Below are 20,505 nucleotides of genomic sequence, written 5' to 3'. Positions count from 1 at the left end.
GACATATTGCATTTCCCAACGTATTTGATTTGATATTTGCAGGAACTAGTAATTTCTATGCGACGCGGCCAAGTTGTAGAAGTCACAGTGCGACCAAAACAAAGATCTACACACATGCAAGAGGCATTTCTCATTGGAACCAAAAAGTGGATTCAATATTTGTAGAAATATTCTGTTTTTTTGGAGTTCCACCTGCAACTGTACACATACGTTTATAAGAGACGAGTTTCTTTCCGAATTAAGAACAATGAAAGTATTGGCAAGAAAAGGTTAGTTGAAAATATTGCTACAGCAGCTTTCCAATAGCTAAGGTATAGGCCAAACGGCTGTATGGAATGCCTCGTTGAGGTGCTAGTCGGAACTAGGAAACTCGGACATTTCCGACTAGCTAATTGGTTGTAGTTATACACCTGCTGCGTTCAATCAGTTAACAAGTCGGACATTTCCGAGTTTCTTAGTTCCATCTAGCACGTGAACTTGGCAGAAGCATTCCCATGTCACGGTTACAGTGTGTAGCTACTATCTGGTGCCCGAGTGCCAGTCGATGACGGGGTATGCAACCATTGGTTGATTCATTCAACGTCTGAGCAGAGGACTTGACTCTCAATGGGCGGAATCGATTAAGCTGACCCGCGGTGCTCTGGTCTATGGCCCGTGACGGGGAACGGACAAAAGCGGTAAAGGAGGAGCACCTTCTCAAATCGAACATCAATTTGCGCCACTCGGTCATGTTGTCGACATGGCAGCATGGTACATCGTCCAGAAACATACATAATCTCTTTTCCATAAAATATATGTTTGAATTTTCAAACTAGTTTTCATTGGGAAGACAGATAAAACGTTTATCAATAGCAATCACTTTTGAAAGTATAAACACATAATCTTACTCATTACTCCTCTTGCCTCTCTAGGGTATGTGGTCAACAGCCAGTGGAATCGAGTGGCGCGAAAGTTCAAAAACCTTAAATGCTATAACTTCAATTTCTCAAACATATGACTATTTTACACCATTTTAAAGACAAGACTCTCGTTACTCCGATTTCAAAAAGGCTTTACAACGAAAGCAAAACATTAGATTATGTCAGGAGAGTACCCAGCCAGAAATAACCACACCCATTTTTCAAGCTAGCATATAATGTCACAAAAAACAAAACCACAGCTAAATGCAGCACTAACCTTTGATGATCTAAATCAGATGACACTCCTAGGACATTGTTATACAATACATGCATGTTTTGTTCAATCAAGTTCATATTTATATCAAAAACCAGCTTTTTACATTAGCATGTGACGTTCAGAACTAGCATACCCACCGCAAACTTCCGGTGAATTTACTAAATTACTCACGATTAACGTTCACAAAATACATAATTATTTAAAGAATTATAGATACAGAACTCCTTTATGCAATCGCGGTGTCAGATTTTAAAATAGCTTTTCGGCAAAAGCACATTTTGCAATATTCTGAGTAGATAGCTCGCCATCACGGGCTAGCTAATTTGACACCCACCAAGTTTGGCGTTCACTAAACTCAGAATTACTATAAGAAAAATTGGATTACCTTTGCTGTTCTTCGTCAGAATGCACTCCCAGGACTTCTACTTCAACCACAAAATGTTGTTTTGGTTCAAAATAATCCATAGTTATGTTCAAATATCCTCTGTTTTGTCCGTGCGTTCAGGTCCCTATCCGAACGGTGACGCAAGGACGCATGTCGTGACAAAAAATTCTAAATATTCCATTACCGTACTTCGAAGCATGTCAAACGCTGTTTAAAATCAATTATTATGCTATTTTTCTCATAAAATAGCGATAATATTCCAACCGGGCGAAGTTGTTTTCGTTCAAAGGCTGAAAGAAAAACATGGCCACTTCTCGGGGCCGCGCATCTCCTGTCTCTGAGCCACCAGCCTGACCACTCACAAACAGCGCTCCTGTACCTAGCCCAGAGACAGCAGAGAGCTCATTCCATTTTCTGGCGCCTTCAGAGAGCCTATGGGAGCCTTAGAAATTGTCACGTTACAGCAGAGATCCTGTATTTCCGACAGAGATGCCACAGAAGCACAATAAATGGTCAGAGAGGGCACTTCCTGTATGGAATCTCCTCAGGTTTTGGCCTGCCATATGAGTTCTGTTATACTCACAGACACCATTCAAACAGTTTTATAAAATAAAAGAGTGTTTTCTATCCAAATCTACCAATTATATGCATATTCTCGTTTCTGGAAAAGAGTAGTAACCAGTTTAAATCGGGTACGTTTTTTTATCCGGCCGTGAAAATACTGCCCCCTACCCTAGAGAGGTTATTAGTTAGGTCACTTTTGTTTTGGGGGGCACCTTGCTCATCAATGCAATCATCTTTCACCAGGTGCAAAATACCTGGGCGGAGGGGCGAATCACCTCAGTTTAATATGTATCATAATGCAAATTATGATTGGTCCATCATAATGACTGTCAAAACCCTGCTCTCTGATTGGTCCTTCATAATGACATGGTCATAACCCTGCTCGCTCATTGGTCCTTCATAACGTTGCTCTCTGATTAGTCCCTTAATTATGATAGCGTCATGTCATAACCCTGCTCTCTGATCGGTGCTTCATAATGACATTGTAATAACCCTACACTCTGATTGGTTCCTTCATTATGACATCATCATAACCCTGTTCTCTGATTGATCCCTTCATTACAACATCATCATGACCGTGGTCTCTGATTGGTCCCTTCATTACATCATCGTCATAACCCTGCTAGCTGATTGGTCCCTTCATAACGCTACTCTCTGATTGGTACTTTCATAATGACATCATCATAACCCAGCTCTCTGATTGGTCCCTTCATTACAACAGCGTCATGACCCTGCTGTCTGACTGGTCCCGTCATAATAATATCTTAAAACCTGCTCTCTGATTGTTCCTTTAATAATGATATTGTCATAATCCTGCTCTCTGATTGGTCCCTTCATTATGACGTTGTCATAACCCTGCTCTCTGATTGGTCCCTTCATAATAACATTGTCAAAACCTTGCTATCCCATTGTTCATTACAGTCAACCCATACAGTTCCTGGGCTATAGTTCCTTGCCAAAAGTTATGTAATGAACTCTGGCATAGTAAGCAGGGAGGCAGACAACAAGATGACATAACCTTTGACAAATTAAAGAAACAGTTGAAGTCGGAAGTTTACATACATCTTAGCCAAATACATATAAACTCAGTTTTTCACAATTCCTGACATTTAATCCAAGTAAAGATTCTCTGTTTTAGGTCAATGAGGATCATCACTTTATTTTAAGAGTGTGAAATGTCAGAATAATAGTAGAGAGAATGATTTATTTCAGTTTCTATTTCTTTCATCACATTCCCAGTGTGTCGGAAGTTTACATACACTCAATTAGTATTTGTTAGCGTTGCCTTTAAATTGTTTAACTTGGGTCAAATGTTTCGGCTAGCCTTCCACAAGCTTCCCACAATAAGTTGGGGGAATTGTGGCCCATTCCTCCTGACAGAGCTGGTGTAACTGAGTCAGGTTTTTAGGCATTCTTGCTCGCACATGCTTTTTCAGTTCTGCCCACAAATTTTCTATAGGATGGAGGTCAGGGCTTTGTGATGGCCATTCCAATACCTTGACTTTGTTGTCCTTAAGCCATTCTTCCACAACTTTAGAATTATGCTTGGGGTCATTGTCTATTTGGAAGACCCATTTGCGACCAAGCTTTAACTTCCTGACTGATGTCTTGAGATGTTGCTTCAATATATCCACGTAATTGTCCTTACTCATGAAGCCATCTATTTTGTGAAGTGCACCAGTCCCTCCTGCAGCAAAGCACCCCCACAACATGATGCTGCCACCCCCGTGCTTCACGGTTGGGATGGTGTTCTTCGGCTTGCAAGCCTCCCCCTTTAACCTCCAAACATGACGATGGTCATTATGGCCAAACAGTTCTATTTTTGTTTCATCAGACCAGAGGACATTTCTCCGAAAAAGTACGATCTTTATCACCATGTGCAGTTGTAAACCGTAGTCTGGCTTTTTTATGGTGGTTTTGGAGCAGTGGCTTCTTCCTTGCTGAGCGGCCTTTCAGGTTATGTCGATATAGGACTCGTTTTACTGTGGATATAGACACTTTTGTACCTGTTTCCTCCAGCATCTTTACAAGGTCCTTTGCTGTTGTTCTGGATTTGATTTGCACTTTTCGCACCAAAGTACGTTCATCTCTAGGATATAGAACGTGTCTCCTTCCTGAGCGGTATGAAGGCTGCGTGGTCCCATGGTGTTTCTACTTGCGTACTATCGTTTGTACAGATGAACGTGGTACCTTTTGGCGTTTGGAAATTGCTCCCAAGGATGAATCAGACTTGTGGAGGTCTATAAGTTTTTTTCTGACGTCTTGGCTGATTTCTTTTGATTTGTCCATGATGTCAAGCAAAAAGGCACTGAGTTTTAAGGTAGACCTTGAAATAAATCCACAGTTACACCTCCAATTGACTCAAATTATGTCAATTAGCCTATCAGAAGCTTCTAAAGCCATGCCATAATTTTCTGGAATTTTCCAAGCTGTTTAAATGCACAGTCAACTTAGTGTATGTAAACTTCTGACCCACTGGAATTGTGATACAATGAATTATAAGTGAAATAATCTGTCTGTAAACAATTGTTGGAAAAATTACTTGTGTCATGCACAAAGTAGATGTCCTAACCGACTTGCCAAATCTATAGTTTGTTAACAAGAAATTTGTGGAGTGGTTGAAAAACGAGTTTTAATGATTCCAACCATAGTGTATGTAAACTTCCGACTTCAACTGTATGCTATTTCCAAAACTAATATTCATTGCTCAGTTGTCCCCTTTATTGTTCCATTCTGAATTAGGAACCAATGCTTGATGTTTGACAGGAGTCATTGGAGGCTGCAGTGGGGGGAAATAGAGGGATTAGAGAGAGTAATGTATTTTTGGTCACCTGTTGACAGATGAGTGGTGTCTGGTTACTCTTTTGTCATCTAGTACTGCTGTGCTATGGTCACACCTCCTCCTATACCCACTGAGTACCCTGACTCTGGTTTTGACGTCAGGGCCGGCACTTCATCCCCTCCAGGCACACTCAAAGATCCGCCACATATCTGTCATTCCTGCTTGGGACAGCAGCTAAGGCAGCAAGCAGTAAGGTAATGGTTCAGCTTTACTCTCATATTCTTATATTATTAAGTATCTGCTTCTTGACTTATTCATTAAGTATATGCTTAAAATGAATGTACTTTAATGTACTTCCATCGAGTTGAAGGTTGGGAGTACTGATTGATTATTGACTTCCCTGGAATACTTTCAATTATATGATGTGTTTGTAACAGTATACCACAGTTGATACATCATGGAATGATTAGGGTGTCTGATGAAACGTGCATTTTCACTAATTCGTTCAAATGTCACTAACATAGATCAGCATCGCTCTGATGGGCTTTCCTGTATGTGTTTTTTCAGATGTCTGGAGGAATCTTCTGCCCTTTGGAGAACCTATATGACCCAGACAGTGCCAACTGCCACCCCTTGGTATGCCACTTGTGCCATGAGCAGTACGAACACCCCTGTCTACTGGACTGTTACCACACATTCTGCGCCAGTTGTCTGCGTGGCAGGGCAGTGGAAGGCAGACTCTCCTGCCCCCTCTGTGGGTAAGTAAGCATGAGCATTCCATTGATTTACTGGATGGCATAAATCATGATATACAGTACCGGTCAAAAGTTTGGACAAACCTACTCATTCAAGAGTTTTTCTTTATTTTTACTATTTTCTATATTGTAGAATAATAGTGAAGACATCAACACAATGAAATAACACATATGGAATCATGTATGTAACCAAAAAAAGTGTTAAGCAAATCAAAATATATTTCAATTTTAGATTCTAAACGAACTGTCAACAGACAGAGAACACAGGTATAAATACACTGGGGATAATGGGGAAGATGGGCGACACCTGGAGGGGGGTGGAGACAAGCACAAAGACAGGTGAAACAGATCAGTGTGTGGCAGGCGGTTGGAACCAAAATCTCAAATCTTGACTCATCAGACCAAAGGACAGATTTCCACCGGTCTAATGTTCATTGTTCATGTTTCTTGGCCCAAGCAAGTCTCTTCTTCTTGGTGTCCTTAAGTAGTGTTTTTTTTTTCAGCAATTCGACCATGAAGACCTGATTCACGGAGTCTCCTCTGAACAGTTGATGTTAATATGTGTCTGTTACTTGAACTCTGTGAAGCATTTATTTGAGGCTGGTAACTCTAATGAACTTATCCTCTGCAGCAGAGGTAACTCTGGGTCTTCCTTTCCTGTGGCGGTCCTCATGAGAGCCAGTTTCATCATAGCGCTTGATGGTTTTTGCAACTGCACTTGAAGAAACCTTCCAAGTTCTTGATATTTTCCAGATTCACTGACCTTCATGTCTTAAAATATTGATGGACTGTCATATCTCTTTGCTTATTTGAGCTGTTCTTGCCATAATATGGACTTGGTCTTTTACCAAATAGGGCTATCTTCTATATACCACCCCTACTTTGTCACGGAACAACTGATTGGCTCAAACACATTAAGAAGGAAAGAAATTCCACAAATTAAACTTAAGAAGGAACACCTGTTAACCTCTCTAGGGTAGGGGGCAGTATTTTCACATCCGGATAAAAAAACGTACCTGATTTAATCTGGTTATTACTACTGCCCAGAAACTAGAATATGCATATAATTGTTTGATTTGGATAGAAAACACCCTAAAGTTTCTAAAACTGTTTGAATGGTGTCTGTGAGTATAACAGAACTCATATGGCAGGCAAAAACCTGACAAGATTCTGTACAGGAAGTGCCCTCTCTGACCATTTCTTGGCCTTCTACACTCTCTTTATTGAAAACTGAGGATCTCTGCTGTAACGTGACACTTTGTAAGGCTCCCATAGGCTCTCAGAAGGCGGCAGAACGTTGAATGATGACTTTGCAGCCCATGGCTGAAAAACAGTAGCGCATTTGGTAAGTGGTCGATCTGAGAACAATGAGACGGGCGCGCGCGTGCGCGTGAAGAGTCCATTTTAGATTTTGAGTCTTTAAACGAAAACAGGGTTTCCCGGTCGGAATATTATCGCTTTTTTACGAGAAAAATCGCATAAAAATTGATTTTAAACAGCGTTTGACATGCTTCGAAGTACAGTAATGGAATATTTCGAATTTTTTCACGATACGTGCCGGGCGCGTCACCCTTCGGATAGTGTCTTGAACGCACAAACAAAACTGAGGATATATGAACATAACTATGGATTATTTTGAACCAAACCAACATTTGTTATTGAAGTAGAAGTCCTGGGAGTGCATTCTGACGAAGAACAGCAAAGGTAATCCCATTTTTATTATAGTAAATCTGAGTTTGGTGAGTGCCAAACTTGGTGGGTGTCAAAATAGCTAGCCCGTGATGGCGAGCTATCTACTCAGAATATTGCAAAATGTGCTTTTGCCGAAAAGCTATTTTAAAATTGGACATAGCGATTGCATAAAGGAGTTCTGTACCTATAATTCTTAAAATAATTGTTATGTTTTTTGTGAACGTTTATCGTGAATAATTTAGTAAATTCACCGGAAGTTTGCGGTGGGTATGCTAGTTCTGAACATCACATGCTAATGTAAAAAGCTGGTTTTTGGATATAAATATGAACTTGATTGAACAAAACATGCATATATTGTATAACATAATCTGATTATTTCTGGCTGGGTACTCTGCTGACATAATCTAATGTTTTGCTTTCGTTGTAAAGCCTTTTTGAAATCGGACAGTGTGGTTAGATTAACGAGAGTCTTGTCTTTAAAATGGTGTAAAATAGTAATATGTTTGAGAAATTTAAGTAATAGCATTTCTAAGGTATTTGAATATCGCGCCACGGGATTCCACTGGCTGTTGAGTAGGTGGGACGATTTCGTCCCACATACCCTAGAGAGGTTAATTGAAACGCATTCCAGGTGACTTCCTCATGAAGCTGGTTGAGAGAATGCCAAGCGTGTGCAAGCTGTCATCAAGGCAAAGGGTGGCTACTTGGAAGAATCTCAAATATCAAATATATTTTGATTTGTTTAACACTTTTTTGGTTACTACATTACTCCATATGTGTTATTTCATAGTTTTGATGTCTTCACTATTATTCTACAATGTAGAAAATAGTAAAAATAAAGAAGAACCCTTGAATGAGTACGTGTGTCCAGACTTTTGTCTGGTACTGTAGGTATTTTAATTTCTTATGGAACAAATTACCTTTGATTTATCATATCAATGACCAACTCAGTGGCTTTGTGGTTAAATTTTAAGCCCTAAGATTGGAAAGTTGGGGGTTTGTTCCACGGTCGAGTCATACCAAGGACTGTCCCAATGGGACCTGATGCCTCACTGCTTGGCACTCAGCATTAAGGAGATGGATTCGGGGGTAAGGCCCTGGAACAGACTAGCGTCCAGAGCATGTACATGTACAGTGGCTTGCGAAACTATTCACCCCCCTTGGTATTTTTCAAATTTTATTGCCTTACAACCTGGAATTAATATGGATTTTTGGGGGGTTTGTATCATTTCATTTACACAACATGCCTACCACTTTGAAAATGCAAAATATTTTTTATTGTGAAACAAACAACAAATAAGACAAAAAACTGAAAACTTGAGCGTGTAACTATTCACCCCCCCAAAGTCAATACTTTGTAGAGCCACCTTTTGCAGCAATTACAGCTGCAAGTCTCTTTGGGTATGTCTCTATAAGCTTGGCACATCTAGCCAATGGGATTTTTGCCCATTCTTCAAGGCAAAACTTCTCCAGCTCCTTCAGGTTGGATGGGTTCCGCTGGTGTACAGCAATCTTGAAGTCATATCACAGATTCTCAATTGGATTGCGGTCTGGGTTTTGACTAGGCCATTCCAAGACATTTACATTTTCCCCTTAAACCACTCGAGTGTTGCTTTAGCAGTATGCTTAGGGTCATTGTCCTGCTGGAAGGTGAACCTCTGTCCCAGTCTCAAATCTCTGGAAGACTGAAACAGGTTTCCCTCAATAATTTCCCTGTATTTAACGCCATCCATCATTCCTTCAATTCTGACCAGTTACCCAGTCCCTGCCAATGAACAACATCCCCGCAGCATGATGCTGCCACCACCATGCTTCACTGTGGGGATGGTATTCTCGGGGTGATGAGAGGTGTTGGGTTTGCACCAGACAGCGTTTTCCTTGATGGCTAAAAAGCTCAATTTTAGACTCCTCTGACCAGAGTACCTTCTTCCATATGTTTGGGAGGTCTCCCACATGCCTTTTGGCAAACACAAAGTGTTTGCTTATTTTTTTCTTTAAGAAATAGCTTTTTTCTGGCCACTCTTCCGTAAAGCCCAGCTCTGTGGAGTGTACGACTTAAAGTGGTCCTATGGACAGATACTCCAATCTCCACCGTGGAGCTTTGCAGCTCCTTCACGGTTATCTTTGGTCTCTTTGTTGCCTCTGATTAATGCCCTCCTTGCCTGGTCCGTGAGTTTTGGTGGGCAGCCCTCTCTTGGTTTGTTGTGGTGCCATATTCTTTCCATTTTTTAAATATGGATTTAATGGTGCTCTGTGGGATGTTCAAAGTTTTGGATATTTCTTTATAACCCAACCCTGATCTGTACTTCTCCACAACTTTGTCCCTGACCTGTTTGGAGATCTAATTGGTCTTCATGGTGCCGCTTGCTTGGGGGTGCCCCTTGCTTAGTGGTGTTGCAGACTCTGGGGCCTTTCAGAACAGGTGTATATATACTGAGATCATGTGACAGATCATGTGACACTTAGATTGCACACAAGTGGACATTATTTAACTAATTATGTGACTTCTGAAAGTAATTGTTTGCACCAGATCTTATTTAGGGGCTTCATGAATACATATGCAAGCACCACTTTTCTGTTTTAATTATTATTTTATTTTTTTGAAACAAGTTATTTTTTTCATTTCACCTCACCAATTTGGACTATTTTGTGTATGCCCATTACATGAAATCCAAATAAAAATCTATTTAAATTACGGGTTGTAATGCAACAAAATAGGAAAAATGCCAAGGGGGATGAATACTTTTGCAAGGCACTGTACGGTAGTTTAAGCTGCCTCACGCTACAGAAACAGGAGATAGGCTCCTGCCCCTATGGGCAGTTCTGGCTTGGACAAGGCTAACTTGTTTTAGGCTTTCTTTATCATATCAATAGCTTTTGTAGTGAAATGTCCCATGGACTCTTCAACTCCATTTTCTCCATCATGCCTGATGTCATTGGAAGGGATGAAGTATTTATCATTGATGCGTGTACACTAAAAGATACCTAGAACACCATAGTCTCTCCAGTTAGTAGTGCCAGGATGAAAGTCTTACGGGATTATATTGGGGGAAATAGACAGCTGCAGTGTAAATCCTGCCTTTGTTTCATCCTGCCTGGCATTGAGAACAGCTTGGTCCTAGATAGCTGGCAAATCTCAGTAAGAAGATAAAGAGAATTTGGACACCTTGACATTTGAATGATTGATCCCTCTGGGCTCAGATTACGTTAATTGCTGTGCCCTCCAGGACTGGATTATGTAACAGTGTTGTCATTATGCAGTACTGTGGATATGGATATGGTAATGTAAGTACAAACTAGTTTAGATGAGATTGTGGTGGTATTTCCAGGATGCCTATGAGTTTATTTTGCCTGAGTCACATGAAGCTCAACTAGTACATGCTCTGTAATATAGGCTACATGCTTTGCTTTCTATGACAGCCTGTACATTTGAGATGAAGTATTCATTGGAGATCTTTTTATGTAAGGGTGAGAGGCTACAATGGACCTTACTAAGTGTAGGACACGCCTAGTCAATAATCTATCCCCCCTTTAATTAAACAAAGGAAATTTGCTTTAAGCAAACTGTTTGTTTGTGACATTCATTAAATTAATGACATGGGAAATCACACTGGAATAAAGCAATATGCAGTGTCGTTGTTGCTATTCTTGTCATTGACATGACCTTGTGTAATCAGAATTCAGAGCGATGCTATTTGTGGCTGTGTTGCCGTGAAGACTAGGTGAATACTTGGTAATGGGAGAGGCAATAGCCTACATGAGGACAATAGTTCAACAGCTGTAGCATAAGATATCCAACCCACACAGAACACAGGGTAAAACTGCAAACACAATCACTTTTAAATATATTAGTTTGTTTCCATTTACTTTTCAGGGATCTCTTCACTTTAAGATTGTTAGTAGCTAAATGTGTTGGATCGTATTTGTAAGTTTTATGTAACCACTCTTGGTTTTGGTACAGACAACAGTCCATTGTCAAAGGCCTAAGTGCCTTACCCCAGGAGGACCGCCTGCTCAAGTTCCTGGTGGATAACTCTACTGACTGTGAGGAGACTGTTCAGTGTTCCAACTGTGATCTGGAGTGCAAGAAGCAGGTATTAAGGTTTTATTAACTCTGAATGATTTATTTGAACCATAGCCATGTATGCAAAAAGTTTCCTAACAAACACAGGTTTGGATCATCACATAATTAGCATATATATATATTACTCTTACAGAATTTCCATGTGGGCGAGGATATTGGAAATGTAATCAAAGCCAACTGGATGATAACTTGTTTTTAACTAGGACAGAAGAATTTATAACTGACTTTTTCTGACATAACCTAGGTACAGCAGATCCCCTTATTGTATGGGACACTTTTAAATGTGCCTTTAGAGGCCATGCAATTCAGTACTCATCTATAAAATAAAAGCAATTTAGGTCAAAAGAGACCATAATAACAAAGGAAATTGAAGGACTAAGAGTACAGTTAGATAGCAATAAAAACTGCACCATATAGGCACAGAATAAGTTAGAGGAAAAACAAAAAGAAATGGAGGAACTTATTCAAGAAAGATCCAGTGTAATATATTCTAAAAATAAAGCGAACTGGATGGAATATGGAGAAAAATGCACCAAATTCTTTTTCGATCATCAACATAGAAATGCTACCAAAAAAATGTTTTGAATCTTGTTACAAATGATGGAGTCACGCATGATTCACCAAACAATATTTTGAAAGAGGAAGTGAAGTACTTTAAGAATATTCCTCCATCTCCACTAACCGAAGCTAATTGTATGGATTTTTTTCCTATTAATAATGTAAAATTAACATCTGTACAAAAAGACTCATGTGAAGGCCAAATTACAGAGGAGGAACTTCTTGATGCAATTAAAGCCTTTAAATCCAGGAAAACTCCAGGCCTGGATGGTATACCAGTGGAAGTATAACAAACTTTTTTGATATATTCAGAAGACCATTATTAGCATGTTTTAACCACTCCTATATAAACGGTAGATTAACGGACACGCAACAAGAAGGTCTGATTTCATTATTACTGAAACAGGATCCAAGTAGTATATATATATAGATCCAGTCCATTTAAAAACATGGAGCCCTCTTACACTTCAGTGTTGTGATAAAAAATTCTAGCTAAATGCTTGGCGCATAGAATTAAAAAGGTATTGTCAGATATTATTCATCCTAATCAGACAGGTTTTTTACATGGATGATACATTGGAGATAATATAAGACAAGTACAGGAAACAATAGAATACTATGAAATATTGGGGAAACCAAGCCTGGTTTTCATAGCTGATTTTAAAAGCCTTTTGATAAAGTACGACTGGAGTTTATATATAAATGCCTGGAATATTTCAATTTTGGAGAATCTCTTTTAAAATGGGATAAAGTTATATATAGTAACCCTAGGTGTAAAATAGTAAATAATGGCTACAGCTCAGAAAGTTTTAAACTGTCAAGAGGAGTAAAACAAGGTTATCCACTATCGGCATATCTATTTATTATTGACATCAAAATGTTAGCTGTTAAAATTAGATCCAACAATTATATTAAGGGATTACAAATCCGTGGCTTAAAAACAAAGGTGTCATTGTACGCTGATGATTCATGTTTTCTTTTAAAACCACAATTAGAATCCCTCCACAGCCTCATAGAGGATCTAGATACTTTTTCTAACCTCTCTGGATTAAAACCAAATGATGATAAGTGTACTATATTATGTATTGGGTCTTTTGCATTAACGTGTAGTTACCAATAAAATGGTCTGACAGGGATGTGGACATACTCGAGATACATATCCCAAAAGAAAGAAATGATCTCTCTCCAATAAATTTAAATAGAAAGTTAGCAAAAATAGATAAGATCTTGCTACCATGGAAAGGAAAATACCTGTCTATTTGTGGAAAAATCACCCTGATTTACTCTTTAGTCATATCACAGTTGACCTATTTGCTTATGGTTTTTGCCTACACCTACTGACCTGCTTTTTAAATTATATGAACAAAAAATATTCAATTTTATTTGGAATGGCAAGCTAGACAAAATTAAAAGGGCCTATTTATATAAGAAATATGAATTCAGAGGGCAGAAATGATTAAATATTAAAGCATTAAACCTCTCACTAAAGGCATCAGTCAGACAAAATGTATACTTAAATCTGAAATGGTTCTCTAGTAAATTAGTAAGAATGTCTCACCCCATGTTCAAGAATGGCCTTTTTCCCTTTATTCAGATTACAACTGCTCACTTTCGGTTATTTGAAAACGAAATAATCTCCAAAATATTGTTATTTTTTAAACAAGCCTTAGAAAGTTGGTTGCAATTTCAGTTTAATCCACCTGAAAAGACAGAACAAATAATACAACAAATATTGTGGTTAAACTCAAATATACTAATTGATTAAAAAAAACATATTTTTCGAGAACCTTTTTTTAAAAGGTATAATCTTTGTAAATTATATCATAAATAGGACTGGTGGAGTTATGTCACACATGCAGCTAACACATACATATGGAAATGTCTGCTCTACCCAAAATTACAACCAACTAATTGCAGCATTACCACAAAAATGGAAGAGGCAAGTGAAAGGGGGAAAAAGTATGGAACTTGTCTGTCGGCCCTGCATTAAAGACCAAAAATGGTTCAAGAAAATTGTGATGAATAAAAATACATATCAATTTCATTTAAGGACCAAAAAATTCGATGTACCGATTCCATGGCACATGGTTTATGAATTGACACGCAAAACGACACCGGATTCAAAACTTAGAATTTTTCAATGTAAGTTATTATACAAAATTCTTGCAACCAATCAAATGTTATATATATGGGGGATACAATCTTCCCAGCTCTGCAGATTTTGCTGTGAGGAGGCAGAGTCATTAGATCATTTATTTTGGTACTGTCCATATGTAGCTTGTATTTGGTCACAGGTCCAGGAATGGCTGAAAAATTGCAACATTTACCTAGAACTAACGCTGCAGATAGCAATACTGGGTGATTTGAAAAGTCATAGTCAATCGATCAATAATATAATAATTATTTTAGCAAAAAATGTTACGTTTATTTTACAATCTGTAGAAGCTATGAGAATGGGGCGGCAGCGGAGCCTAGTGGTTAGAGCGTTGGACTAGTAACCGAAAGGTTGCAAGATTGAATCCCCGAGCTGACAAGGTACAAATCTGTCGTTCTAGGAACAGTGGCAGTTAACCCAGGCCGTCATTGAAAATAAGAATTTGTTCTTAACTGACTTGGCTAGTAAAATAAAGGTTCAAATAAATAAAATAGAAAGGTTCAGTACTTTTGTGAAGCATCACAGCACAGTTGAAAAATATATGGCAAATAGAAATCCAAAATGGATGGTGTTAAGAGATAGATTGGAGGGGTTAAATGGAGCTAAAGGGTGGGACTAATAAGATAACCAATGTAAAACATACGGGGTCTGTAAAATGTATGTAGGTTCAGAAATGTTGTGAAATACCACAGTTACAAATAGAAATCAAACTGGATCCACATCAGAAATAGAGGAAGGCCAGGACTAAAAACAAACAAAATATAACTATTGGAAAATAGAGTGTGTCTGTAAAATGTGTATAGTATCTATAAACTGAAGGTAGAAGCCTAAGTGTTATTGTTTATTAGTTTACTCCAATTAGGGAGGGGTGGTAGGGTTTGCAGGGAATAATAAAGGTATATTCTAAGAAAAAAGTATGTATGTATATATGTATGTGTATATGTAATATATATATATATATATATATATATATATATATATATATATATATATATTTACCCCCCCAAAATATGGGGGATTGGAAATGATGCAGACAATTACATTGATGGAAGCAACAATCTCTGCAATATTAAAGCTGATCCACCCCCTGAAAAAAAAAAAGTTTTGCTTCATACATGTAGTTTTTGTCTGCAGTACAAGCTTTTGAAAATTTTTGTGGTCTTGTGTGTTGACAGGATGTGGAAGCAATGTATTATTGCAACACTTGTAGCCAGCCGTTGTGTGGAGCTTGCAGGGAATCAACCCACAAGGCTAAAATGTTTGCCCGCCATGATATTGTCTCCCTTGCCAAACGCACAAAGGAGGTCCACAAAAAGTGTGGTGTGTTAAAAGTCCAATCTTCTTCAAATACAGCTATATACCTTTTATGAATAAACTAGCAGGTGCACAGAACATTTTGATTAAATCCAAGGCTCTCCAGCTCATATTCTCTCCTCTGAGATTACATTGTAATGACTGTCTCTGCCTGTCTGTTTGTCTGTCTATCTACCCACAGCCCTCCATGACGAGCTATACATAATGTTCTCCACAGAGAAGAAGTCCATGCTGTGTATCAACTGTTTCAGAGACATGCAAGTGTGAGTTACAGTCAGCTGCTATCCCCAATATTTTATCACTTAAGTAATTAAATAATCAACCATTAAGCAATTGCTTTTTGTGTGTGTCCTCCAGGGAGAGCAGAGCACACTGCATTGATATTGAGACAGCATATATGCAAGGCTGTGAAAGGCTGGACCAAGCTGTCATAGTGAGTGCATTCTCTTCATTAACTCTGTATTACCTACTTATTCCATATTGCTGTAGAGTATACCTATAGACAATACATGTGGGGGAACATGGTGAAGTTTAGTTTAGTTTGTTGGGTGTGTGTGTGTGTATGTGGTGGTGTCCAGTGCCCTCTCATGATGTGACCCCTGACCCATAGGCGGTAAAAGAGCTACAGACGTCTGCCAGAGAAGCCATCATCCTGCTGAAGGCGATGATCAGGGAGGTTCGAGAGAACGTGGATGAGGAGGAGAGCGCTATCAGCACACTGTTCAACAACATGCAGGTGAGCTGACACAGGCATCGGCCATTTTGAAAACATTCAACTCAACTCAAAGCTGGAAATTTCCCTCCATTCCAATGACAGTTTTTTTTCAATCAATCAATGTTCTTAAAAAAATTGTTGAATGTTTTTTTGTTTTCTGACTGCAGTTTATTCTACCACAAGGTGTCACCCTTCGTGTCTTATCTCCTAAAGTTGCTGAAAGTTCAATACATTGCACATGACATCAGAGCAAAATGTAATCAAATTGGAATGCTCAAGTAGTGCTTTTCATTTACAAACTTAACACTGAGAGGAAATGAATGTAATTTTTCATTCTAATAGTTTTAATTGGGCAGTCTAATTAATTTAATTTAATCATTTAATCTTGACACAGATCATATTATCCTCTTTTGAAGGAAAAACTGGCAGAAAGAAAAAAGATTCTTCTGAAAGCAGCTCAAAGGTGAGAATAAATTTGACTTCAGGCTACCTTGCTTGAAAACCAGTAAAGGTGGGTGCCACAGGAGGTTGGTGGCACCTTAATTGGAGAGAACGGGCTGGTGGTAATGACTGGAGCGGAATCAGTGGAATGATATCAAATACATCAAACACATGGCTCCCTTCAGCAGCCTCCACTGCTGGGTGCAGAGTCAATCATGTTTATAATGTAATGTATAGCCTATGCTCAGAGAAACTGTGAAATATTTGGTACTTACCTGTCATTGTTTGAATGGGCCATCCGAATACAGAACACACAGATTCAGCCTCAATGGTTGCATATAGCCATTAAAAATCACTGTAAACTCAATGAACTCTCAGTGCAGGAAGTCTTTCCACAGACAGACACCTTTGCATCCCAAATGGCATCCTTTTCCCTTTATAGTGCACTACTTTTTACCAGGGTCCATAGAGTAGCGCACTATACAGGATATTTGGGATGCACCCAGAGATATTGAACAGGCTAATGGCTCATCTAATGCCTGCCTATGTATCCTGTTCCACATTTATAGATCCTGCTGGGAGATTAAGGTATCCATGGCAGCAGACCAATCTAGATAAAAACCTAATTAATGGTAATAATGTGTCAAACTAGCTACATCAGGCTTGCATGGCACCACTTTGAACCCTGTAGCAAAAATGTTTCCCGAAAAGCTTTGCATATGCTGCACAAGCTAAAGAGTAAGGATGATAATCACATGATATTCTTGCTATTGACATGTGGGTTAAGATCATGCATGTTGTTCCAGTTAGATACTGTAAGAGATCCATTTAAAATGGATTCTGTCTTGTTTTTAACAGTCAGCATGAGGAGAAAGAGAGAGCCTTCAAAGAACAGCTGTCTCATCTGGCTGCACTCTTACCCACTCTCCAGGTAATGTCCTACCTATGGCACGCCTTTCTATCCTGGAGTAGTGATACATCTGTTGTATTTGTCATCCAAACGGATGGCCCATCTTGAACAGGTGTAATATGCTCAACTCAAGCCAGTGTTCTCTGCCTTTCCTGTCTCTAGGTTCATCTGGTCACTTGCTCAGCCTTTCTAAGTTCAGCCAACAAGTTTGAGTTTCTTGACATGGGTTATGTATGTACAATACAGTAAGATAAATAATGCCCAATCTGGTTCCATGAATCCAGAAGAGCACATACCAAAACATGAAATGTAATACTAGCAATTGTGAATACCGTTTTGAAGCAAATGTGTTTGACTTTAATATATGTTATCCAGCAACTGATGGAGAGACTGAAGAAGATTGTCAAACTTCCACACAGACTGAGACCAGCTCAGAGTAGCAAGGTAAGGTAAATAATTAGGTGGGCGCTTATATTTTTCCTATTTCACACATGTATAAGTGTGTATTAATATGCATGTGTGAATTGGAAATATCCCAATTCCACCTGAGACACCCTCGGAGAGTGGGGACACGGCCAGAGTCGGCCATTATCAACGGTGACTCTGGATCAATTAGGGTAAAGTGCCTCGTTCAAAGGCACATCGGCAGATTTTTCACCTTGTCAGCTCGGGGATTCGAACTAGTGACCTTTCGGTTAATGAAAAGACCCTCTCTTGTCATATGCCTTTTCAACTGATGTTTTGTCATATCACATTCCAAATATACACCCCATTCTATGTTTCTGGTTTAGATCAACACAGAGTATCGGTCTGAGTTTGCTCGTTGCCTTGAGCCTCTGTTACTGCTGGGCCAAAGACGCTCTGTGTCCATTGCTGGGAGTGTGACTGGATTGAGTTTGGGCAATGCCAGCGGACTGTGAGTCATATTTCACCCCTACCATATGGAAATAGTGCAGACCTACACGCTCAAAGGGAAAATGTCATCAGCATGTTATTGGTGTTCCCAATGAGTGAAACCTCAAATTTCAAGACAGTATGCCTGTACTTCCCAAGTATGCGCTTGTCATGTTCTAAAATATCCAGCGGAAATATGAGGACCCCCGTGCCTGATGCCCAAAATGTTATGTAAAGATATTGATTTATTCATTGTTTTGTGTAACTGTCCCCTCAGCCTGCAGTCGTCCCTGTCCATGGCCTGCCACTCCCCAGCCATCAGTGACATGTCCCTGGGCTCGTCCGTGGTGCGGAAGCCCACCCCCCACCGCTATATCAGCACCAAGGTCCTCCTGGCTGAGGGCGGAGAGACCCCCTTCACCGAGCACTGTCGCAACTATGAGACCAGCTACAGGGTGTGAGCTTCTACGACTCTTTTCAGTTACTGTACAGCTCTTACGAAATTACTGAGGACTTTCACAGCCAAACACAATATTTTGGTATGTGCATTTGAAATACATTAGAGACGCATGGTTTATTGATTTCAATCAAGGTGCTACACTGATTACTATACCCTGATGTAGCCCATAAAAACCTTGTGTTCTCCTGACTCCAGACGCTGCAGATGTCCATTCAGCAGCTGAAGGACCAGGTGCAGGAGACCCACAGGGATCTGACCAAGCACCACTCCCTCATCAAGACAGACACCATGGGAGACATCCTGGATACCTCCGTGCAGATGGACAGACAGATCTCCTCTGAGTACTCTGCAGTGGAACTCATGAGGGCCATGTTTGAGGAGGTGGGAATTACTAAAGCAATCAATCAATCAATCAAATGTATTTATAAAGCCCTTTTAACATCAGCTGATGTCACAAAGTGCTGTACAGAAACCCAGCCTAAAACCCCAGACAGAAAGCAATGCAGATGTAGAAGCACGGTGGCTAAGAAAAACTCCCTAGAAATTTGGTATTCACACAACATTGTTTATTAATGTAACCCGGCTTACCTTTTAGAGCTCATTAACATCTTGTTATCCTTCACCATAGGTCTGGGAGACAACCTTTCAGAGGGTTGCAAATGAACAGGAAATCTATGAAGGTAATGGGGATTTTGTTTTTCTGTTAGCTGTAAGATAGAAATGGTCAAGTTGGTGTTTTATACTGCATGTGTCCATTCTGGTTTCAGCCCAGCTTCATGATCTGACCCAGCTAAGACAAGAGAACAGTTATCTGACCACCATTGCCAGGCAAATTGGCCCATATATCCGATCCATTGCCAAGGTGAAGGAACGCCTTGAACCCAGGTACTGGAGCACAGTCACTGGAACTCAATATCACAAACTACAATGTCTTGACTAACAAGATAGTTTGGCAAATGTACAATTTACTCTGGCGAGGGGTCTCAGACTGATTTTTTTTTTTTCTGTCATGGTGACTGTGCAAGACATGGTTTACCATGAAGTATTCCCTTTTCAATGTTCCCAGACTGAAAGAGCCTAAGGAGCTGAAAGACGACCGTACAGAGGCCATGCTGAAGATCTATGAGGACACCACTACAGCCACAGATACTAAACAAACCATTTCAACAACACTGACGTAAGCTACTGAGGAGATCACTGAATAACTTGATTTCAATGAAAACTATACAACGTCTCTGTTAAACCTCTACTTTTATGCTTAATCTCAACAGAAATGACCTGACCTGTCGGCCTACCACAGATGACAACCACACTCTCAGCAACCTCTCTGATGAGGCTGCCCTCAAGGATCATTTCTACTGGCCAGGGAAGCAGAAGACCACAGAGATAGCCATTTGGAAGGAGGTGTCGCCCTAAACAACTGGATAGGGGCATGGGACATCACCAACAAAGTGCTCACCCTTGATTTACTGTATGTAAATTATATTGAATATAAAATCCAATATTTTCACATTGTGTGTAACAAGGTGTAATGAAGGCAACAAAGTGTAATGTATGCTATGGAAACACCATCACTGTGTTCAGGTTGGCTTCTTGTAGTAATTTAAGCATGCATCCATT

General features: G+C 39.6%; 1 protein-coding gene across 1 annotated transcript; it reads left to right on the top strand.

Annotated features, from left to right (window-relative positions):
* The first annotated feature begins 81 nt into the window (after positions 1–81).
* rnf207b (ring finger protein 207b) lies at positions 82–20,456 on the top strand. The gene is made up of 19 exons (XM_014146266.2): positions 82–269; positions 5,001–5,161; positions 5,475–5,665; positions 11,316–11,448; positions 15,327–15,471; positions 15,647–15,728; positions 15,823–15,898; positions 16,076–16,201; positions 16,597–16,643; positions 17,480–17,552; positions 17,694–17,762; positions 17,907–17,975; positions 18,323–18,447; positions 18,703–18,880; positions 19,081–19,266; positions 19,514–19,565; positions 19,653–19,770; positions 19,952–20,062; positions 20,157–20,456. The coding sequence occupies exons 3-19, from the start codon at positions 5,475–5,477 to the stop codon at positions 20,299–20,301; spliced, it is 1,926 nt and encodes a 641-aa protein (XP_014001741.1). The 5' UTR covers positions 82–269; positions 5,001–5,161; the 3' UTR covers positions 20,302–20,456.
* Positions 20,457–20,505: the final 49 nt, after the last annotated feature.

This window comes from Salmo salar, chromosome ssa15 (assembly GCF_905237065.1).
Source record: "Salmo salar chromosome ssa15, Ssal_v3.1, whole genome shotgun sequence".
In the NCBI taxonomy this organism is placed as follows: Eukaryota; Metazoa; Chordata; class Actinopteri; order Salmoniformes; family Salmonidae; genus Salmo; species Salmo salar.
This window is presented reverse-complemented; position numbering and strand designations above follow the sequence as displayed.